This window comes from Crinia signifera, chromosome 6, assembly GCF_055691185.1.
Source record: "Crinia signifera chromosome 6, ASM5569118v1, whole genome shotgun sequence".
Taxonomy (NCBI): Eukaryota; Metazoa; Chordata; class Amphibia; order Anura; family Myobatrachidae; genus Crinia; species Crinia signifera.
In genome coordinates this window covers 45,845,200-45,870,844 of record NC_139222.1, presented here as the reverse complement: position 1 = coordinate 45,870,844, position 25,645 = coordinate 45,845,200, and the positions used below count along the sequence as shown (strand labels likewise).

Sequence of the window (25,645 nt, the reverse complement as noted above, 5' to 3'; positions counted from 1 at the left end):
GGTTTTTAGACTGTCTTTGGTATACCGGTGGTTGCTGTGTCTTGACAAGGGGTCAGATGTGGACCCGAAACGTCGGCTGAACTTTTAAAGATGGATTATTCAAGTTTTTGCTTTTTAAAAGACATTTGGAGAAAGTCTGGTGAGTGCGCTCATTACTATTTCTGGATATTATTGGTCCATATGAGAATATTGGTACTTGAGTTTATAGACACCCCAGCAGGTACATGAGGACACACACACACACACACACACACACACGTATATCTACAATCTATCTGTAGGGGTCGAAAACACCAGGGGCCAGGTCGCCCAGTTTCTGCTTCCTGGCAACCACATTTTCTTGGGAAGCAGAATCTGGTCATCGCCGGGTGCACTTGCGGTAATAGCTCAAGTCCTTAATCTACCCAGCGGTATGAGACAGAGGCACAGAGTCCATCCCTAAAGAGCAGGTTCGCCGTGGCATCGGGGGCCAATCACACTTTGCGATTAGGCAACCGATCAGGAGCGGCAGCTCCTGATTGTCTGTCAGACCGCCGTGAGCTCTGGTCTGGCGCAAGATCAAAATAGCCATAGCGGCAGGTGGGGTAACTAATGTTGTAGCTGCTCGTGCCTGCCCCGGCAGCCCTGCCGCGGACAGAGGCTTCCCCCAACTGCCGCGGACAGAGGCTTCCCCCAACTGCCGCGGACAGAGGCTTCCCCCAACTGCCGCGGACAGAGGCTTCCCCCAACTGCCGCGGACAAAGGCTTCCCCCAACTGCCGCGGACAGAGGCTTCCCCCAACTGCCGCGGACAGAGGCTTCCCGCAACTGCTGCGCAACAGAACCGGAGCCAAAAGGGGAGGAGAGAGCTGCATTAGTTGAGATAAAGAAGTGTGTGAGCTGTGAGGGGAGAGTAGTGTCAGGGTCACAGCTGCGTCCGGTATGGCGTGGGGGTGGGGAGCTGCATTGGGTATAGCATCAGGGGTATGGCCTCAGTGGGAGAGATGTGTCTGGGATATGGCATCAATGGCAGAGCTATGCTAGTATTGGCATCATAGGGAGTGTTGCATCGGGAGTATGTGCCATGGGGAGGGCTGCATCTCAGGGGTATATCAATCGGGTCCTCAGTGAGAGAGCTGGGTCAGGGATATGGCATCAAGGGCAGAGCTGTGCTAGATGCGTCAGGGGTAAGGGATATATATATATATATCTAGGAAAAAAGGTGAAAAGAGCGCCTCCTAGTGTAGTAGTTAATGTGTTCAAAATGACACTTCCACCAGTCATGCAACACCCCAAATCGCGAAGGTGTACCATTAATGGTGGTATCCAACCACCTCGTATATCACATTCTGTCGTCACTCCCAAGCCACAAGCAGCAAGTAAAGAGAGCCTCCTCAGTCCAAAAGGCAACAGCAATGTACCCGATGTTAGATGAAGATTTTAAAACTGTTATTCCACACAACCACAAATCATCTAATAAGCTTAGTTGCTCTTCTTTGGATTTTTTTCTAATACTATGATGTCCTTTTTATAGTGTGGGGCCCAGAATTGTACTCCGTATTCGAGGTGCGGTCTAACCAATGATTTGTACAGAGGCATAATTACTTTTGGGTCCCTAGTTTCCATGCCCCTTTTAATACATGCTAGAGTTTTATTGGCCTTTTTAGTTTCTATATTAAATTGAGCACTACACCCTAGTTTGTTGTCTATTTGGACTCCTAGATCCTTTTCGAGTACTGAATTACCCAATTCATCCCCTTTCGAGTACTGAATTACCCAATACATTACTTAGTAAGATCGCATCGCATTGCATCATGAGGTACAATGCGATAACCCGCGTAAAAATAGCAGTGAATAAATTACTTAGTATTATCGCATCGCACAACACTAAAACTGGACATGCGATGCGATTTCCTTACGCGGAAAAGCCCAAATCTTTTGACTTACAGGAGATTGACGTTTCGGTCCACCTCTGGGACCTTTGTCAAGATAACTTGTGGATTACAATGCCTCTCTATTATGGCTGACCTGACCCGGAAGTGTTTCCCATTAGTTTAATTACCTCTATATATCTATAATTAGTAAATTAATACTCTGTATTAAACAGACATATATATATATATATATATAACAGTATAAGCGCTTAACATGGTTATTAAATATATACCTGTGCGTAAGGTTCTTCAGTGTGTATATACAGAGATGCTGGTCGCTGACCACTCAGTGACCCGCATATTGGAACGCAAAGGCGGATGTGCGTCATGTGCGACGTCACATCCTGCTGGTGGGATCCAGCTGGGTAGATGAAACACGGAAGTTAATTGTACACCTCTGGAGCGCATCAGTGTGCGCATGACAGGCAGCAAATGGAGATTACTACTGAGATGCGATATTAGTGGATGTACTAGCAGTATTCAATTTAGAAGATGTGCAATATTTTTTGCCCATCGCTCTGGGAGATGGGAGTGCCCTTTTCACTTTAAAGAAAAAAAAAATTCTATTTGTATGTTTGTATCTGTAAACCGATCCCTAAAACCAGCTAAATATCTTCGCTAAGGCCCTTGAATTAAGTTAAACAACTAAGATAGCATTATTCAATTATTTGGTATAATATTGGTTATATATTGAATCCCCCCCCCCCCATAGTGCTGTGTCTTGCAGCACTTACTGAACTTCTCAAGTTCTATTTCTATCTATTTAATTTGTGCGCCCAGTAGCTTATGGGAATACCCAATAATTACTGCCCAATAACGCTAATAATGAGTTTTATATGAAAAATATAAGGAATCGTTTCTAAAAATAGATAAAATCACTGCTTATATATATATTGGTGGAACGCATAATACATATGAACCGCAGAAGCGGAAATGACTGACGCCGCCTGGCTTCCTTTGATTTAGAACGCACAGGTCCGGCGGAAGTTGGAGTAGGGGGGCGCTTCCGGTTAAGTGGAACGCACGCCGGATTAAATGCAGTATCATATCATGTCTTACTTTACACTGCCGCTGGAGGGATCGCCCTAGGTACAGTGGGAGCCACTGCCATCTTTCTCTATAATAGGATTAAGTGAGTAATTGGATTACTCTGCTAATCCCCTACTCTATTGTTCTATGTATTGTATTGCAGCTGAGACAATAGGATAGCCATGGCTAGCCATCCTGAGCCATGGCCTAAGCAAGATAGATGAGATGTGCTCCTACGGTATGTGCTGTGATTATGTGATCTCCCTCTTCATTTATGCATTGAATGATTGCCTAAGAGATTTTTTTTATAGCAGGTGCTGTTATGGTTTCGGGTATGAACCCGCAGCCTTGACTGCTGTTTAGGACAGCCATGGTAAAGTCCTACACTGACTCTGTTGACCCCCGAGGTGAGGTGACAGACTCCTGCAGATGCTAGGCTTCACCTGTAGTCGCTACGTTGCAGCTCCGGTGCAACCAGGTGTTATGTGGGGACAAAGAGTCAGCGACCCCACCCCCAAGGGTACAGCCAAAAGGAAAACTGACTAAAGGACCTGACTGGGAAAATAAAGAAGAGGGCAACTTGCCCAAACGAACTAACGCGCCTAACTGCGCCAGCGACCTAGTCGCCAACCACCGGCGACCACGTCGCATACAAAGGAATAAATACACCACACCAAAGGCACTTCACAAACAAGAAACACTAAGAACCCGCTGCTGGGCAACTCCCAGGCAGGGATGAAATAAGGACTCAGCGTATGGCTGGAGAAATCCCCTAAAGACAAATAGGAGGGAAGAGATAAAGGAGAACAAAAGGCCTGTGCGGGCCACCTAGTAAGAGTCCCCAGAGGGGAACTTACTGCACCAGGAACAACTGCACCGGACACGACCACTGGGACTGATATCCAGGAACAGACACTGGGAGAGAAGGATCAGGCACAAGGATGGAAGCACATTGGACAGTGTCCCACCCGCTGCCCAGCAATGCCGGAGCGGGGAGAATCACATCCGCCGCCTGTCTTTGCCGGCGTTATCCGTTGCCGGATAAAGTCCGCTGGAGGCCGCATCCGACAGCGATGTCCTCTGGTGTCTCTGGTTGCCAGGCAACCAGACTCGGCGCTGCTGCTGGAGGACTGGGCGGCCGGGCACCCCTGCACCGCCGGAGCACGCCTCCGGCGTGTAACAGGTGCCTTATGAAATTTAGCTGAGCAGTGTGGTGTCTGGTTTTTAGACTGTCTTTGGTATACCGGTGGTTGCTGTGTCTTGACAAGGGGTCAGATGTGGACCCGAAACGTCGGCTGAACTTTTAAAGATGGATTATTCAAGTTTTTGCTTTTTAAAAGACATTTGGAGAAAGTCTGGTGAGTGCGCTCATTGCTATTTCTGGATATTATTGGTCCATATGAGAATATTGGTACTTGAGTTTATGGACACCCCAGCAAGTACATGAGGAATATTGTGAGTGCTGCTTTTTTTTTACACACACACACACACACACACACACTATCTATATATATATATCTACAATCTATCTCTAGGGGTCGAAAACCCCGGGGGCCAGGTCGCCCAGTTTCTGCTTCCAGCTGTTTGTTATTTGGTATCATGCATTCACCCACTATTATGTATTATGAGCAGCTGCATGTAACTAGTGAAGGGTGCTTAGACCAGGTGGAGACCAGGCGATTGTTGCGGACACGCTGGTGGATAATGGAGAACCAGGAAGTCGGATTTGTGTATGTCCGTTGCCTGGTAACTAGTAGCCGCTCCCCCTGTGACTGTGCTGTGCACGCAAGTGATTGTGGTGCGCACACAGACAGGGGGCAGCGGCGGGTTGCCGTGGAAACGGCATACATCACTTCCGGTTACTGGGAACCTTTCTTTCTTCCCCCGGAATGCGCACACATGAACAGTGGTTCCGTCTGCTGTGTGCGCTTCCTGTTTTCATGCTGCAGCGTCCATGAGGCTCTGGTAATGAAGTGTGGAATGCATGAACCAGGTAATTGATGTTTATTTGTCACAGGTGGATTTTGCACTTTATATAGAGGCTCAGTGTCAGTGTAAGCTTGATGCCCTTTGAGAAAGGTACTTACCGAAACGGCCCGTCAGGGCACTTGTGCATGATTGTATGCTGCTGTCTTCAGTCCTTGGCCAGTCACTGCTAAGTATGATGAATTTTTATCTCTTTGATGATGATTGACACGATGCTTCAATAAATACACTTTTTGCATCTAATATAAGGGTGTGCTGGTCCTGTCGTTCCAGGAGACTGAGGGTCTCTCTGGCTGGCTTACTATATCTATTTGTTCAGACCTTGAACCCCTGCCTGAATTACATTGGAAAGTGTGCGTTTCCCACAGAATATTGTATATATCCTTTTGGACTTTTTGGATATGCACCTCGTCTGAATTGGTTTTTAAAGTTAGTGCTGAGGCACTTTTTTATACAAAACAAGTTGTTTTTCCTGTATTATCGTTCTATATAAGGCAATGGAATTACACCTGGAAGATATTACAGGCACTAAACGCTTTACTGATAAGGACGCAAATAAAATCCTGTTTTCAGGTACCGAAGAATTGGCATTTGACAGAGATACGCCATCCAAAGTATTTGCCGATTTATTGAAGTTACGAAAGAGGCTGGTAGAATTGGAGCTACACGGGCTGACTCTCTCCCAGTATCACAGGGAGGGGCTCATTCCCCGTGGGTTCCGAATAAAAAACCAGCCCACCATCGGCCGTCTGAATAAAGACTTCTGTAAATCTTGGTGCCAGATACTAAACCAATGCAGTAGGGATCTCATTGTATTGGTGGTACAACAACTTAATAGCGATATATTGAGCGTACAGAAGGAAATTGAAGTTTGTGAAGGTGCAGGATTTTATGTGGTTAGGGCTGATACTAGCAGTGATTGGCTTGCTAAGTTGGAGGAATCAGTGGCAACATTTAAATCTGAACTTTTGTTGTTTAAAAAGAACAAATATAGGCGGGTAAAGGAAGATTACAGAGAGTTACGGGTGTACCCGTAGCTGACAGGGCAACCTAACAGGAGACCTTGGAGAGGTAATTTTGTAAGAAGACGACGTGGTGATACTAGACAGCCAGATTATCAATTTACGGACCTTGACTCTAACACGTCTCAAAGTGACACTGAACCTACGGGCAGATCACACCCTAAGACTTTTTTAGGGGAGACATCCCAGGCCAAAGGCAGGGGGAGAGGAAAAAACCCTGCAGGAGAGGGGGGATCAAGCACCGCAAAAGGCAGAACCCAGAGGGAGGACAAGAGGTGATTGTATACAATTTATCTGATTACCAACTTACAGCTATTGAATTAGCTGTCCTTAATAAGGGGTTGAGTTTTGTCCAAACTTTCAGACAGAATCCCTTCGACTGTGAAGTGGAACTGTACAAGTTCCAGAGGCAGTTGAAACTAAGGGATTTTTTTTCTAGACAACCCATTGCCCCCACTGGACAGGATTCCACGAATCCACAAATTAAGTCCTTTAAAGTTCGGTCTAAATTTGAACCGCAGGTCAACAACCCCTCGATTGATACAGTTATGCGCCTGGTGCGTCAGGATATTATACCACAAATGAAGAGATCGAAGGTCCGTAGATCTAATCTGACTGTCTTAGAGCAACAGGCATTGCAGTCTTTAAAAGAGAACCCGTTGATTATGGTGTGTCCGGCCGACAAGGGCGGGGCAACGGTAGTTCTTAACAAGATTGATTACATCAATGAAATTCTCAGGCAATTGTCTGACACTACGTGCTACAAGCAGTTGAGAATGGATCCCACGTCGTCCTACAAACGTGAATTGGACTCTATCTTACAGATGGGTTGTGTAAATGGGTGGGTGGATGATGATACATTTGGATTCTTATTACAGGAACATCCTAGGGTACCACTCATTTACATATTACCCAAAATACACAAATCAATGGTCTCCCCACCAGGGAGACCAATTATTTCCTCTATTGGGTCCCTGTCACAACCGGTTTCCCAATATGTGGATCATTTTTTGCAGGATGTGGTGCAAAACACGCCATATTGGTTGAGGGACACCACACATTTCCTCAACAGATTGAACCAACTTAGCACTCCAACTGATGACTGCAACAGAAGATAATGCCGATCAAAACCGAATAGATATAGGCAGAAAGATGAACATAGCTAGCAGCAGGAGAAGCACAAACACAACTTTAAGAGCTATGTGTGCAAATGCTAGGAGCTTAGGAAATAAAATCCCAGAACTAATTGCAATAATGACAAGGGATGAACTGGATATTGTGGCTATTACAGAGACATGGTGCAATGAAAATCATGACTGGGACATAGCTATACCAGGATATACTTTATTTAGGAAGGACAGAATGGGAAAAATTGGAGGAGGGGTTGCAATATATGTGAAAAAATATATAAAGACTACCTTAATACAAAGTATTGAAGAAAAAACGGAGGCCCTTTGGGTGACCATAGAAACAGGGGAGAAGGCGATTCTTCGTATAGGGGTGATCTACAGACCACCAGGTCAGGAAGAGGAACTAGACAAGAGCCTATTGCAGGACATCAATAAAATGGCATTAAATAGAGAGGTGATAATCATGGGAGACTTTAATCTACCTGATGTAAACTGGGAGCTGCCTGTTGCAAGTTCCACCAGAAGTAGGGACATGCTGAATTCCTTGCAAGGAGCATCCCTCCAGCAATTGGTGAGGGAGCCCACTCGTAAGGACGCAATATTAGACTTAATACTTACAAATGGTGACAGAATATCTGACATAAATGTGGGTGAAAATCTGGGATCCAGTGACCATCAAGCAGTATGGTTCAAAATAAAGACAGAGACTGACTCATCGCACACAAAAACAAAGGTGTTAGATTTTAGGAAGGCTGATTTTGTAGAGATGGGAAACTCTGTAAGGGATTCTTTGGCAGAGTGGAAGAACTTGGAAGGAGTGCAGGATAAGTGGGAAAAATTAAAAAGTGCAATTCTAAAAGCAACAGAACTTTGTGTCAAAAGAGTTAGGAAAAACACAAGAAAAAGAAAGCCATTGTGGTTTGCAAAAGAAGTAGCAAGTATTGTGAAAGCAAAAAAGTTGGCCTTTAAGAAATTTAAGCAGACGCAGAAGAATGAGGACAAAGAGGTGTATCTTGTTAGACAGAAGGAGGCTAAGAAGGTAATCAGATGTGCAAAAGCACAGGCTGAAGAGAAAATGGCCCAGTCAGTGGGTAAAGGGGGGGAAACTTTTTTTAGGTATATAAGTGAAAGGAGAAAAACAAAAAGTGGAATAATTAGACTGAAGACAGAGAGTGGAAGTTTTCTTGAGGGGGACAATGTAATAGCAGATAATATTAATAATTATTTCTGCTCAGTATTCACTGCTGAAAGAGAGGGGAATGGGCCACAGTTAAGTTACAAGTATAGTCAGAAAACTGAGGGAGAGACAAGTACATTTACAGAGGAGAAAGTCCTCACAGAACTCTCAAAACTGAAAGTGGATAAATCAATGGGGCCAGATGGGATACATCCAAGGATACTAAAAGAGCTTAAAGGGGAGCTGGTAAAACCAATAACAGAATTATTCAACCAGTCACTAGCTACTGGAGTAATCCCAGAGGACTGGAAAACAGCGAATGTAGTCCCACTGCACAAAAGTGGAAGCAAGGAAGAGGTAAGCAACTATCGACCAGTGAGCCTTACATCAGTAGTAGGGAAATTGATGGAAACACTCTTAAAACAAAGAGTTGTAGAATATCTCAAAACCAGCAATTTACAGGATCCAAAACAGCATGGGTTTACTGGGGGAAGATCATGTCAAACAAATCTTATTGACTTTTTTGACTGGGTGACTAAAGTAATAGATCAAGGTGGGGCTGTAGATGTAGCTTATCTAGACTTTAGTAAAGCTTTTGACACTGTCCCACATCGCAGACTGTTAAATAAACTTGAAAACTTGGGATTGGATTCTAAGATAGTTGAATGGATAAGAGCATGGTTGCAGGACAGAAAACAGAGAGTTGTAGTAAACGGAGTACAGTCAAAGGAGGGAAAGGTTACAAGTGGAGTACCCCAGGGATCTGTACTTGGACCGGTGCTTTTTAATATCTTTATTGGTGATATTGCAAATGGAATTGAGGGTAAAATGTGCCTTTTTGCAGATGACACAAAGGTATGCAACAGGGTAGACACACCAGAAGGGGTAAAACAAATGATTGAGGATCTAGGCAGATTAGAGAAATGGTCAAGAGAATGGCAACTACAGTTTAATGCCAAAAAATGCAAAATCATGCACTTGGGTCTCAGAAATCCAAAGACTCAATATAGTATAAATGGCACTATAATGGAAACTACTGAGGAAGAGAGGGATCTAGGTGTCACTATTTCAGGGGACTTAAAAGCAGGTAGGCAATGTAACAAAGCAATGAAGAAGGCAAGTCAGATGCTTGGTTGCATAGGGAGAGGTATCAGCAGTAGAAAGAAAGAAGTAATAATGCCACTGTATAGGTCATTGGTACGACCTCACCTAGAGTATTGTGTTCAGTTCTGGAGGCCATATCTCCAGAAGGATATAAATACATTAGAGACTGTACAAAGAAGAGCAACTAAAATGGTGCATGGCCTACATCACAAAACGTACCAGGAAAGACTAAAAGATCTTAATATGTATACTTTAGAGCAAGGGAAAGGGGGGACATGATAGAAACTTTCAAATATATCAAGGGCTTTAACAAGGTACAGGTGGAAGACATTCTTCACAGGAAGAGGAGCAACAGAACACGAGGACATGCACTGAAACTAGAGGGAGGAAGATTCAGGGGAAATGCGAGGAAGAATTTTTTCACAGAAAGAGTAGTAGATAAGTGGAATAGCCTCCCAACAGAGGTGGTAGACGCAAATACAGTAGTACAATTTAAACATGCTTGGGATAAGCATATTGATATCCTTACAAAAAAATAAGGATCAAATATGGTTTGAGGTAACATGTTTAAAAAAAGGGGCAGACTAGATGGGCCAAGTGGTTCTTATCTGCCGTCAAATTCTATGTTTCTATGTTTCTATCTTGGTGACACTAGATGTCACCTCGTTGTATACGAACATAACCCATACGGAAGGTATGGAGGCAGTCAGAAGATGCTTGGAGGCCAGTCCGCACTATAAGGGTCCGCCAATAGAGTTTTTGTTACAGTTGATTGGATTTGTGTTACACAAAAATTATTTTTTGTTTGACAATTCTTTTTATTTGCAGTTACAGGGGACTGCGATGGGGTCCAAAATGGCCCCATCGTATGCCAACCTATTTATGTTTGATTATGAACGGACACACATCATGTCAGATCCAATTTTTTCTAAATACATAACTCTTTATTTACGTTTTATTGATGACCTGTTTATAGTGTGGACTGGCACCCAATCGCTGCTGGATCAGTTTGTAGAGAAGCTGAATCGGATTGCTGGGTCCATTAGATTTACTTGTGCTAGCAGTACAGCTAGTATCAATTTTTTGGACGTGGAAGTAACAAGGGCAGGAGGAGCCTTTGCAACAAAGGTGTACAAAAAGTCTACTGACAAAAATAATTTGCTCATGGCGTCGAGCTTTCACCCTCAGCCCCTTAAGCGGGGACTCCCGTTCTCGCAGTTGGTTAGAGCGGTGAGAATAACATCAGATGCGAATGTCCTGAGAGAGACCCTTGATGAGATGGGACAGAATTTCATATCCCGTGGGTATGACATAAATGAGGTTGAGGCGGCAAAAGAGAAATGCCTTACTCTAAAGAGGGAAGAGCTCTTGACCCAGAAGGATAGAACGACAGCAGAGCAACGTATGTTGTTTCCGAACACATACTCCATCAATTCAGGTGCATTAAGAGGGGCCATTCTCAAACATTGGCACATCCTGAGGACTGACCCTATATTGGGTCCACATTGCTTACACAACCCCATGTTTTGCTACAAAAGGAGTTCCAATATTGGTCAACAGGTGGTACTCACAGATGTGGGACCTAAGGCCGTTGGAAACAGCACATGGCTGAAACTGGGAACCGGAGCAAACAAATGCAGTGGTTGTGTGAATTGTAAGTTCATACTTGCAGGCAGTGACTGGCAGCACCCAATCACGGGTCAGAAATACCATCTAAAATATCGTATGGACTGTACAACTAAGTTCACTGTATATATTATACAATGCCCATGTAACAAGATATACGTGGGCAAAACGATACGCATGCTGAAGGAGAGGATCAATATGCATAGGTCCTCTATTAATAAAGCTCTGCTGAAAGTAGACAAGTCGACACCACCGGTTGCGAGACACTTCGCTCAAGCCGGACACCGGATGAGTGACTTTAAGTTTCTACCATTTGATTATATTATGCCGTTGAGGAGAGGTGGAGACCGCCACATGTTACTTCTACAACGCAAGTGTTACTGGACATACACGCTACAAGCGATGGCACCGTGGGGCCTCAATGAGGAACTGAACATGTCAGTATTCTTATAGTGAGCAGTATGAGTCTAGGACCCAGCATAGGCCATTTCTGATTCAGCTCTCCCACAAAGAATTTTTTGTTAATTTTTTGTTGATTTTTGATAAATCTGTGTAAGTAATGTATTCCATGTCTTTTACTGGCTCTCACATGCTAATCTTCCTTCTTGTTTAGTGTTTTTTATGATAGTAATTTTTGGTGTTTATGTGACAGTTGGACAGGACGGTTTCAGAGTGATTTAGGACATGATTGAGACTATTTAGCATATTTACAGTATATTGTGGTTTTGTTGAACCTTATTTTTATGTGGGGGTTGCTATATGTAATTTACCCCACGAGTTCACCCACTAGTATTATGGCTCACCATTTATGTCTCTATGATGGTCCTTTCACTCTGATCATGTCCTGTATATCCAGCTGTTTGTTATTTGGTATCATGCATTCACCCACTATTATGTATTATGAGCAGCTGCATGTAACTAGTGAAGGGTGCTTAGACCAGGTGGAGACCAGGCGATTGTTGCGGACACGCTGGTGGATAATGGAGAACCAGGAAGTCGGATTTGTGTATGTCCGTTGCCTGGTAACTAGTAGCCGCTCCCCCTGTGACTGTGCTGTGCACGCAAGTGATTGTGGTGCGCACACAGACAGGGGGCAGCGGCGGGTTGCCGTGGAAACGGCATACATCACTTCCGGTTACTGGGAACCTTTCTTTCTTCCCCCGGAATGCGCACACATGAACAGTGGTTCCGTCTGCTGTGTGCGCTTCCTGTTTTCATGCTGCAGCGTCCATGAGGCTCTGGTAATGAAGTGTGGAATGCATGAACCAGGTAATTGATGTTTATTTGTCACAGGTGGATTTTGCACTTTATATAGAGGCTCAGTGTCAGTGTAAGCTTGATGCCCTTTGAGAAAGGTACTTACCGAAACAGCCCATCAGGGCACTTGTGCATGATTGTATGCTGCTGTCTTTAGTCCTTGGCCAGTCACTGCTAAGTATGATGAATTTTTATCTCTTTGATGATGATTGACACGATGCTTCAATAAATACACTTTTTGCATCTAATATAAGGGTGTGCTGGTCCTGTCGTTCCAGGAGACTGAGGGTCTCTCTGGCTGGCTTACTATATCTATTTGTTCAGACCTTGAACCCCTGCCTGAATTACATTGGAAAGTGTGCGTTTCCCACAGAATATTGTATATATGTATATATATATATATATATATATATATATATATATATATATATATATATATATATATATATATATATACATATACATATACATATACATATATATATATATATATATATATATATATATATATATATATATATATATACAATTTTTCAAATGAAGTAGGCACTCACCAGCACTGAGAGTTGTGCAAAAAATGCAGATAAAGTTTTATTCCATCAAGTCATCAGTAGTGGTCGACGTTTCGGCCCACCACAGGGGCCTTTGTCAAGACAGCAATATCAGGATACAGCAAGAGACAAGGTATACAGCTGGTCTGCCAGTCAGCTACTTATGGCCTGCACCTTAATTACCTGTTGACGCCCACTCACCTGTGTGGCACAAACAGGAAGTACTCACAAAACCATAAATACACTATGTTCACTTACCAAATCTAAGGGCATCAATGCCCCTTGCGCCGGGCACCATGTGTTGAGCAAAGCTAGTCGAAATAGACCATTAGAAAGTAGTTAAAAAAGCTTAATTGCGGCTAATGCCGCAAACCGGAAGTTCCTTGCGTTCCACGACTGTGGAACGCATCCCCCGCCCGGAAATGGTCATAACCCAGTGCTGTGTCAAGCGCAGCACACATTGTATACCAAACAGACAGCTGACCGGCCGGGGAAACATGACAATAGCGCACCCGGAAGTGGGGTGTGCTGCTTCTACATATACCTCTTCAATACAAGATTTCTTTATGCCCATATCACAGTACGTCACCAACGCCATCTAGTGGCTGAATACGAGATTTATAGACATTATTATTAACCAAGATTCAGACTTAGCTTATGCTCATAACATGTTGCCCCACCAGCGCCATCTAGCAACTATATGGAAGATCTATATAATTTCAAAATGTCTTTATCAAACACGATTCAGGCCACAAGTAGAAGAATTTGGCTGACCACTTGCATTCACAATTCATTTTACTTATATCTACATATAATAAGTTGTGAAAAATAATAAACTGTGAAAAATAATAAAAAAATATATAAAAAAGGAAAAAAGAAAACATGACAAATAAAATACATAAATTACTATTGCATTGTCCAGTATATCACTAGGCTAGCCCCCAGTCAATAGCCACCATATAACCCCTCCATCTTAAAGAAATACATTATAAGCATTATGCTCGTTTAGCCCTTTTGGGACTAGTGTCCCCAGTTCGAAAATCCACCTCGCCTCTCTTCGCTGTAGTATTTTCTCACGGTCACCCCCCCGTTTCAGGGGCGGAACGTGGTCGATCAGCATACACTTAAGACTTGCAACGGAATGTCCACATTGACAGAAGTGTCGTGCCACAGGTTTATCGGATTTTTTATTCTCCAATGCTTGGCGGATCGACAGACGATGATTCGCCATTCTGTCCCTGAACGATCTTGTCGTGAGCCCGACATAGTAGAGCCCACATGGGCAAATCAGGATATAAATGACATAAGACGAGGTACATGATAACCGATGTCTTATCGGAATCTGCTTCCCACTATGTGGATGTGAGAAAGTTCGGCCGACAAGCATAGACCGGCAGGTTGTACAATCCACACACCGTACACAACCAAGCCTCTGCGTAGGGAGCCAGGATGCTGCTGCAACTTTTGGTTGCTTGTTGGGGCACATCAGAAGTTGTTTCAGATTAGGCCCACGTTTATATGAGAACATTGGCAATCTCTTATTGATACCCTTCAACTTAGGGTCAGATGTAATAGTTGACCAATGTCTTTTCACTGTATTTTCCATATTTTTGGATGCAGTGTTGTAGGTCGAGCAGAAAATCATCCTGCCTGCTTCTAGTCGCTTGGTTGCAGTGCTCTCTTTGGTGTAGTGCCTCATTTTTGCCTTTCTTAAACACCTTTCAACTGTGGTGCTGGAATATCCTCTGTCAAGGAACCTGTTCCGCATGTCCTCAATCTGCTTATTCGTATTGATCTCAGAGGTGTTATTCCTCAGTACTCGCATAAATTGAGAGATGGGTAGACTCTCTTTAAGTGTACTTGGATGGTGACTGGTAGAATACAAAAGAGAGTTCCTATCGGTATCTTTCCGGAACAGAGTCGAGCATATCTGTCCCTCCTCTCGATAGATGGTCACATCGAGGAAATTGATGGAGTTGATGTCAACAGTATATGTGAAACGTATGGGGGTCTCAAGGGAATTCAGCTGCTCTATCATTGCCACAAACTCTGTCTCAGTGCCACACCAAATCATAAAAATATCATCAATAAAACGTTTATAACTCATAATCCTTGAACCAAATTTAGGGATGATGTACTCATTTTCATAGCTATGCATGTAAAGATTAGCATAAGACGGGGCTAGGGATGACCCCATTGCGGTCCCCGTCCGCTGCATATAGAACTCATTATTGTAACTGAAATGGTTTTGGCCCAATACCAATTCTGCCAGTTCAATCAGAAATTCTATTGGGGGGCCCTCATAGCCACCACTTGATAGGCTAGTCCTCATTGCACTAAGGCCACCCTGCAAAGGGATGACCGTGTACAATGAGCTGACGTCCATTGTGGCAAAAAATGCCGATTCAGGGACCTCACCCAATTCACCCAGTTTCTCAAGGAAATGTGAGGTATCTCTCACATAACACCACATTCCCTGTACCTGGTTCTGTAAATAATGGTCAACAAATTTAGCTATGGGTTGCAGCACTGAGCCTACCGCAGAAATAATAGGCCTACCGGGCGGAGCATCCAGCCTTTTGTGTATCTTTGGCAACGTATAAATATACGGACAGACTGGATGCTCAACCCGGAGGAATGTTGCTGTCTTGGAATCAATCCATTGGGCCATCAATGCCCTATCAATCATCAAATCCGCCATCTTTTTAATTTTATACATTGGGTTGTTATTCACTTTCTCATATGTGTCATAGTCAGATAATTGACGTCTTATCTCTGCATCGTACGCTGTCCAATCCTGCACCACGATTGCACCTCCCTTATCGGCCTGGCGGAACACGAGGTGATCCTTTTTCATAAGGTCACCTAGTGCCTTTCTTTGAACTACAGAAAGATTGTCATAGTTATGGATGTTTTGATTCACTACCACCTCATGTTCCACCATGCGCGAAAAGGTCTTGATGCTAGGATTGGCAGTCTGGGGATCAAATGTACTCGGTTTAACAAATTTTTTTACACTAGTTTCAGTTGGTTCTATTTTCTTATCCCCAAAAAATTCACGGAGACGTAACTTCCGTCCAAACTTAAAATTATCAATAGCCATATCAAATTTATCTGGTTTGACGGTTGGGATAAATGAAAAACCAAGTGATAACAGATCAATCTCGGCAGGGGTCACGCTACAATCTATCTCTAGGGGTCGAAAACCCCGGGGGCCAGGTCGCCCAGTTTCTGCTTCCTGGCAAACACATTTTCTTGGGGAGGAAGCAGAATCTGGTCATCGCCGGGTGCACTTGCGGTAATAGCTCAAGTCATTAATCTACCCAGCGGTATGAGACAGAGGCACAGAGTCCATCCCTAAAGAGCAGGTTCGCCGTGGCATCGGGGGCCAATCACACTTTGCGATTAGGCAACCGATCAGGAGCGGCAGCTCCTGATTGTCTGTCAGACCGCCGTGAGCTCTGGTCTGGCGCAAGATCAAAATAGCCATAGCGGCAGGTGGGGTAACTAATGTTGTAGCTGCTCGTGCCTGCCCCGGCAGCCCTGCCGCGGACAGAGGCTTCCCCCAACTGCCGCGGACAGAGGCTTCCCCCAACTGCCGCGGACAGAGGCTTCCCCCAACTGCCGCGGACAGAGGCTTCCCCCAACTGCCGCGGACAGAGGCTTCCCCCAACTGCTGCGCAACAGAACCGGAGCCAGAAGGGGAGGAGAGAGCTGCATTAGTTGAGATAAAGAAGTGTGTGAGCTGTGAGGGGAGAGTAGTGTCAGGGTCACAGCTGCGTCCGGTATGGCGTGGGGGTGGGGAGCTCCATCAGAAGCAGGGCTGCATTGGGTATAGCATCAGGGGTATGGCCTCAGTGGGAGAGATGTGTCTGTGAAATGGCATCAATGGCAGAGCTATGCTAGTATTGGCATCATAGGGAGTGTTGCATCAGGAGTATGTGCCATGGGGAGAGCTGCATCTCAGGGGTATATCAATCGGGTCCTCAGTGAGAGTGCTGGGTCAGGGATATGGCATCAAGGGCAGAGCTGTGCTAGATGCGTCAGGGGTAAGGGGGATATATATATATATATATATATATATATATATATATATATATATATATATATATATATATATACACTTACCCCCCCAGGGTGAAGGAGTTCAGACCAGCACTCAGTAATGAAGTGAAGAAAAACGAAGGTTTATTTCAAGTACATCAGAAACAAACAGCAGCTGTCCCGACAGCTGTTTTCTACTGGGCTGAGACAGTTGTCATCATATATATATATATATATATATATGTATGTATGTATGTATGTATGTATGTGTATGTGTATATATATATATATATATATACATTTTTATTTTTTTTAATCTTTCCCCTCTCCTCCTTTTTTTTCTTCTCCTTCCTTCCCCTACTTCCTTCTCCTCCCTCCCCGCTACGCCTGCCCACCATCATTAACTACCTCCCTCTTGTCATGTACATAAGATATAATAATTTGACTGCATCTATAGCAACAATGTACTAAAAAGGAGAGTACAATCTAATTTACCAGGGCCATCAAAGCATATCTGGAACCAATCGTCCACCATTAACAAAAAAGTTCAACTCTTATTTAATTGTTTGCTAATTGCTTGCTGCCAGGGTGGCTTTTATCAAGCCAGGTCACAGCTTACCCGGGACTGAAAAAGAACTTGGACTCGTCATTAATCACAACTCCTCAATTTTGTAGGGTACAGCATAGAATACTTTATATTCAATTCTCTAAGACTCGATTTAATATCCTTATATCTGGCTCTCTCCTTCTGTATCTCATAAGGAAAGTCTGGAAACACTACGATTTTCCTGCCTTGACAGAGATCCTCCTTGTTCCTTGCTAATCTCAGGATATTGTCCGGATCTCTAAAGTGCAGTACTTTTACGATTAGAGTACGCGGGGGAGCCCCAGGTATCGGGGTTCTAGTTGGGATACGGTGCGCCCTTTCTATTGTGAAGAAGGATGATAAAGACTCTTTCCCAAAAGGTTTGCTGCAGCCAATCTTGAATGAATTTTTTTGGGGAGCTCCCCTCCACCCTTTCCTTAAATCCGACAACGCATAGATTATTTCGGCGCAACCGCCCTTCCATATCCGACATTTTATGTTGCATCTCTGACACTTTGCCCGACAATGTTTTGACCTGTATTTGCATGGGGCCAACAATATCCTCTATCCTCGATACACAATTTTCTACCTCGATCACTAACTCGAATTTTCTGTGCATCGTCTCTTAGCAACAAAATGTCTGATTGTACTTTGTTTATCTGTTCAGACAGCCTTGTTTCGCACGTATTCACTGCATCCAACACTTGCTGTAGCGTGACCCACTTTTTATGGGGGTTGTTTGTGGGGTGCCAATTTGTGAGCCGCTTGCTCCCTGGGTCTGTGAGCAGGCATATTTTTCCAGCCGTGTAGCAGTGGAAGTCTGGCCTGTTTTACCCATGGCTATGTACCGCTAGTTCTCTGTATTCTTTATTTTTCGACAATGAGAATGTTTTTAGTGCAGTACTTTACCACTCTCACAGTGCTTCAACCCAGTCTAATATTGACTCATAGCTACTAATATCCCACCAACTGCAGTGGTACAGATGCTAGGTGTATCTTACCCCCCACAGTCTTTGTTCACAGATTGTAATTGATATGTGTACCAAGTTTAGTGTAAATTGCTCCATTCATTCCAGAGTTATGCTATCTGCTAAAATACTCTGTGCTGCTACCTCGGCCATAGGGTTGTTTTACCCCCACAGTGTTTGCTCCCAGATTGTAAGTCATATGTGTACCAAGTTTTGTGTAAATTGCTCCCAGCGCTCGTCCCCACACCCCAATTACTTGCAGTGTGGAATGATACATGCTGGCTGACAGGCTAGCTCTAGGACACGGCACCCCTGTCACTGCGCCGCATAGTTTGGGATCCACTGGACTTTAATACATGAAGTGTGAGCCGAGGCAGAAAACGTGTGCAGCTTAGCCAAGGTGAGCAGAAATAGAGATCTGCCGTGACTGGCAGGCCTGTCATGCAATCCCTGGGCAGCAACAGGAGGCAGAGTGGACATCAGTGCTGGGGGGGGCGTGGCATGAGTTTCCTACAAAGGATGTGATACAACGACACAGGGAGGAGGCGGATGTTAGTGAAGACACGGGATCCTTGATTGGGCAGTACCCCGATATGTCACTCTGTGACTCCACCCAGCATTATACACACAGTCCCAGAGTGACAGATCTGGTTAAATATATAAGATATAGATGCAACCCTGAATTTTGCTCAGTTCTGAGATTATTGGCAATCCGTGCACGGTGTGAGTCACACTGAGCATATGTTGTTATGGGCTTGTATCAGTGGGTATGATTGGTGTACGTGTGTGTATATCAGGGCTTTTTTAAGAAAAAGGAAGGTTAAACACCATACGCTGTAAGGTGGGTACAATATAAAAATTCACCTTGCTGAATAAAATATACACCGGACACAAATAACTTATTTAAATTTTATGTAGAATATATAGCATAAATGTATACATTTAATACACAATATGGCAATACATACACATAAATTACAGTAAGCATAAAAATAAACGTCTTGAAAAAGTTTCTGGCTACAGAGACGAAATGCGTTGACGTCACTTCCGCCTATACGTTTGCACTCCAGGATTCTCCTCATCAGCTGGCTGTCACCTGGTCTTCTCCTTACGTGAGCCGATATACTCGAGATGATCCACACGGTTACTACAGCAAGTGGTTAAAGGTAGCCGCCGGACCTCCGCCTATCATCTGGCTTAATTACCGGGTCCCGCACTACGGCTGCCCACACAGGGTTGAGCCTCTGCTCCATCGGGCTCCCCTGCTGCTCCCCCAACTGCAGATCAATCGGAGGGTGAGCTTTATTGTTACTAATACCTCTAACAAATTGCCCCACAACTAAGTAGGGCAGATGTATTAAGCTTGGAGAAGAGATAAACTGGAGATAAAGCGGAGAAAAGGTAAAAGGAGATAAAGCATCAGCCAATCAGCTCCCAACTGTCTTTTTCAAACACAGCTGATTGGCTGGTGCTTTATCTCCTTTTACCTTTTCTCCGCTTTATCTCCAGTTTATCTCTTCTCCAAGCTTAATACATCTGCCCCACAACTAATGTTTGGCCTCCTGACTTTTGAGTGGACTGCTTACATGCTAATTTGGCCGGGTGTTTTAGGATTTCACAGCTTGCACTAACCAAAAGCTTGCTTTCTAAAACTAATTTAGCTAATCAGCTTGACGACCAAATTGTGTAACCAACTTACATGATTAATTGGACATAATTGGATATATTTACCAATATAATTAACGGAGTATCCCTGCAAACGTACTTATTCTTAAGTTTTTATTTTTATGCTTACTGTAATAAATGTGTATGTATTGTCATATTGTGTATTAAATGTATAAATGTATGCTCTGTATTCTACATAAAATGTAAATAAGTTAAATATGTCCAGTGTATATTTTATTCAGCAAGGTGAATTTTTATATTGTACCCGCCTTCCAGCACATGATGTTTAACATTCCTTTTACTTAAAAAATCCTTTTTGTGAGTTCTAGCAAACTTATAGAAACACCTGCAGCAGTGGTGGTTACACACTCACCAATACTCCTATTTCAGCTTAATTATTAATTCTAAAGCACCGGAATCCATAGGTTACTAGGAGGTGTTTGATCACCACTTATTCACCTATACCATTTTTCCTGTATATCAGGGCTTGACATATTTTTTAGAAAATCTAGGAGCCAGGATGAAAATGTAGGAGCCAGAAAAAAATAGTGAGTGTGCGCCAAAAAGTAACACCATAATGCCTATTACATATGTCACATACCCATTACACATACCCACATGCCACAATGCTCATTACACATTATGCCACACACCGAAAAACCTTTTGCATACTATACCACACACAATAATGCCCATTACACGTAAACCAAACACCGTAATACCCATTACATATAATACCACACGCCGTAATGCCCATGGCATATTATGCCACAGTGCTGCTTACCTACATGCTCATTGCTATTGGTTTCTGGCTTGATGCCAGGCACGGGCAGACTGAGAAAAAAAATGAGTGATGGGGGGGGGGGGGGGGGGGGCACCATTACAGAGCCTCTTGTGCCTCTCTGTAAGCAGCGGGTCCCCGTGGCTGGTTATCCTGTCAGCACTTACAGCAGCCTCGGGTGCCCCTGTTAAAACAAAGACACGTAAGCAGATGGCCCAGCTGTGGGTTATAATGTTCAATACAACAGCCAGCATAGCGGCAGCCTGGTGCACAACTCTCCCGGCTGCAGCTGTATCAGAGCAGGTCCGCAGCGTGCCTATTTCAAAACTCAAGCACGGAGCTGCAGTGGTAGCTCCGGATTAGCTTGAGAGCCGCCTTGACTTATGTAATAGGCGCGGAGAGTTGTGCACGGTTCTGACGGGCTGCCGCCGTGCTGGCTGTTATATTGAACATAATAACCCACCACGTCGCCATCTGTTTACGTGGCTGATAACAGGCACCCGAGGCTGCTGTAAATGCTGATAGGATAACCAGCCACGGGACCCGCTGCTTATGCAGAGGCTGCTGCCAGCTCCCTGTCCATCTCCCGGCAGCCGGGAGAGTTGTGCACTGCCCTGCCGGCTGCTGCCGCGCTGTCTCTTACTGTATATCTAATAGTATTACCCACAGCGGGGGTGTCAAGCCACCGCTCTGCCCAGGAGTTCTGCTTCCTGCCAAATCTGGTCGACAGGAAGCAGAATCTGGTTGCCATGGCGACCTGGCCCCCCAGGTTTTGTCGAGCCCTGGTGTATATAATATAGATGTATGCATATTTTTGTCTCTCGCTCTCTCTCGTCTTCATGTCTCTGTACTTATTAAAATACATTTTTGGCTATTTGTGTATTGCACATACTTTCCAACTGTCCTTATTTGAGGGCTTTGTCCTGCTGTCCCATATTGATGGGAAAGTAGTGAAGCATTTTTCACTTAATGCTCTTCTGTATCACCATGCAGCAATGAATGTGTTTTGCATTCAAACGAGGTTCTTTTATGGGGAGGAAAGAGACAGGGTGCAGCCCAGTTCATCAGAAGCCCAGATTATGTCTTCCTATTCAGTGGGTATGCCCACTTCTCTGAAGTAAATGAGTGGTATGTGAGTGTTTTATATCACATGTTCCCAGATGCGGGTCTCAAAGCATGCTAAAGGTCCAGGTCTCCAAAGCATACAGAACATGGCTTTATCATATTGACTGAAGTCACTAGTGGCCAAGAATGTTCATTCTTAAAACCTGGAGTACAAGGGTGCCTTAAGGACCACATTTGCGAACCTCTGGTTTATAAAAATTCCCCTGTTTTAAAATGTTGTGGTATTACATTACATGTTTATCTTTTTGCAGCAGTGAGCAGTTCTCTGAGTGTACCAAGGCTGCCTGTCTCCATAGAGCTGAAAGACGTTCCACAGTATTTCCGTTTACAGCATGCAATGCCTGGTGAGGATTCGGTCACATTGCCACAGGGTGTTGTAAAAGAGACCTTTTTGGTTCCACGTTTGGGATTGCGGGAGCCACATGTGAAAGCATCACTTCAGCACATACAAAACAATGAGGTAAAATAACAAATCTGTTTGCAACAAAAAAAGATGAGCATGTACAGGTTGAGTATCCCTTCTACAAATCCTCAGGGTCAGAAGATTTTTGGATAACGGATTAGTCCGTATTTTGTAATATTTTTATATTTGAATCCGGTATCTTGAGTTATCTTGCATTTATGTTGTATGAGCACATCAAACACATGAAATACACATACAAATTATTATTATTTATTAATATTTTATTTGTGCATGAAACAAAGTTTGTGTACTATCTCAGACACTGAATTTTAATGCTAAGCAATCATTTTGTTGCACATATTTATTGCCAGTTACATATCCTTTCCCCAGTAGTGCCTGTTACAGATGTATCCAGTAGGTTTTTAGGGAAAAAAAAGGTAAGGAAAGGAATCCGGCACTCCACTGGATATACTGCACAGCTTGCTCCGGTGCCTTCCCAGGATAAAACCAAATGTAGATAATACAGGACCTAGATAATTGAGGACGAGCTTTCAGCTCGAAACACTGGTGTCGGTCATCACGCAATATAGCTTTGAAAGATAACGAGACTCCGAGTGACGCCTTTTTGCCAAATTATTTATATATATATATATATATATATATATATATATATATATATATATATATATATATATATATATATATATATATATATATATATATATATATATATATATACAGGAGAAAAACCAGAAAGCGCACGATGTGAGTATAATGCAAAGAGTACTTTACTGTAATAATAAGGTCACATACATGTAAGTTTAAAATAGCAGGTATGCAGGTATAATAACCCGGGGAAGCAGATCAGGCATCAACACGCTCACAGTGTATAGCGCGGCAGCAGCTGAAGGCTCCAGACCGGGACCAGGACAGTTCACAGACGATCACATCGTCAACACGTCATCAAGGACCGCCCCAACGCGTTTCGTCATTAGATGACTTCCTGACGAAGTCATCTAATGACGAAACGCGTTGGGCGGTCCTTGATGACGTGTTGACGCTGTGATCGTCTGTGAACTGTCCTGGTCCCGGTCTGGAGCCTTCAGCTGCTGCCGCGCTATACGCTGTGAGCGTGTTGATGCCTGATCTGCTTCCCCGGGTTATTATTCCTGCATACCTGCTATTTTAAACTTACATGTATGTGACCTTATTATTACAGTAAAGTACTCTTTGCATTATACTCACATCGTGCGCTTTCTGGTTTTTCTCCTGCATGTCCGTCTTCTTGAGGTTTTGGTGTTACCTCTCACCAGAAAAACAGCTGCACTGCATGAACCACCATCATATGGACTTTTCTTTTAAACAAGGAACTATTTGCGCATATTGACTGGACTACTCTGTATGTGTGTGTGTGTGTGTGTGTATATATATATATATATATATATATATATATATATATATATATATATATATATATATATATATATATATATATATATATATATATATATATATATATATATATATATATATATATATATATATATATATATACTCCTTGCAGGATCCGTCACTCCAAATAGTACAACAACAACAAGCGTCTTTGAAAAAGGTTAAATAAATAACCGAAACGTCACACTTAACTCAGTTGTGGGTCTGAATTATTTATTCATCAAATCCGTGGGAGTGCCGCCCCTCCAGTAAGCGTTTGGAACCTATGGTTTTTGGAATAATTTGGATAAGGGATATTCAGCCTTTTATTTTGGACAACTTGTGCGAGTGTCAAGTAATAGAATCAAAATATAAATAATGTATCCCTAAACTCTCCAAAATACATTTTTATAGCATCCTATCTGCGGGACACTTTAAGGTAGGTATGCACTTTGGAGTATATTTACTAAGCCTTGAATAGAGAGAAAATGGCCCATCCTCCAAGCACTTCTTGGCACGCTTCAGGTGGAGGGACTCAAAAGCTAAGTAGACATTAGCCAACATTTTTGAATGGCAAAATGTTCAAATCGTCCAGCGTGTACACACTTGCTGAAGATGCGTGCTAATGCTCATCGTCAATGACCTCTTCCATCGACCCTCATCGGCCCTGCATGCAGGGCCAATAGGACATATCAGTAGCAAGAGCCATGCCGCTGCTGGCATAGCCACGTGTGTATGCACTTGGATGTGTTATATTTTTATCCGGTAAATATTGGCTGCTTTATTATGACACTGCAGTTTAGATTTCCATTTGAACACACCCCACCAAATCTAAATCTCTGCGCAGTTTAAATTTGCTCCATCTGCACTGCAGCATAGTTTTTTCCATTTCTCTTTCTTTGCTAATGCCTGAATCAGGCACAGTATTATTATTCCTGCAACCAATGTATGTTTGTTTATATGAAGTAGTGTGATATGTGTTTAAACTGTTGTATAAGACAACTTGTTGCAAGCTGCAATTTATGGGGTTTTAAAGGAATACTTTTTTTCTTTTTACCTTTTTCTGTGTATTTTAACTCTACTATAAGGTTTTAACCATTACGATGCTAGTTCTAGTATTCCAATTTTTATACATCTTGCTGTTTTCTGTTAGGATTAGGCAGTATTTAGTTTGTGAAAGTTCAGCCTTTTATCTATCTGCACTAATTTGTGGCGGAATATCTATGCATTTTTTTTTTATTTGCTGGGTACACTTCTACCATATTATCCTAGAGCAGTGGTTCTCAAACTCTGTCCTCAGGACCCCACACAGTTAAGTTTACCAGGTCACTCGCCATGTGCATGGGTGCATTCATTACTCATTGCCACATTTTAAAAGATCCACTGGTGGAGCTAATTATTTCACTTGTGATTATATGAGGAGACCTGTAAAACCATCACTGTGTGGGGTTCAGAGGACCGAGTTTGAGAACCTGTTATCACATTTCACAAGCAGCACTCCACCCATTTTCTGTATATTTTATGCAAGATGATTTGTTACACTTTAAACTGGGTTAATCTGTGAATTATAAGTGATACTTTTGACCATGTTGTGATAACTTTGTCTTCATTAGGGTTAGTTATTGGGAACTTAGCGAAACTATTAACAAAATTGTATTATGTTCACTACTTTAATCGAGGGGCTACTACACACTACAAGACCTACAAAAACATTTTGAATGTAAGCTTCTGAAAGGATTTAGCATTCAAGCAGAAAGGATTTTTTAGTTTTTTTTTGGAACATCTCATCTCAGAGTCTGGGTGATGGCTTTGTGCGGGCAGTTAAATGTCTAGCCAACCACACCAGTC

General features: G+C 43.2%; 1 protein-coding gene across 2 annotated transcripts in view; it reads left to right on the top strand.

Annotated features, from left to right (window-relative positions):
- TMEM132A (transmembrane protein 132A) overlaps window positions 1-25,645 on the top strand; it is a 141,847-nt gene that overhangs the window by 13,389 nt on the left and 102,813 nt on the right. The window contains exons 2-3 of one of the 2 annotated variants that reach the window (XM_083146099.1): window positions 21,832-21,966; window positions 22,215-22,423. In XM_083146099.1, coding sequence (XP_083002225.1) covers window positions 21,960-21,966; window positions 22,215-22,423 — 216 coding nt within the window. In that variant the 5' untranslated portion in view covers window positions 21,832-21,959. The remainder of the gene's footprint in view (window positions 1-21,831; window positions 21,967-22,214; window positions 22,424-25,645) is intronic. The other variant, XM_083146098.1, reaches the window with a different exon arrangement.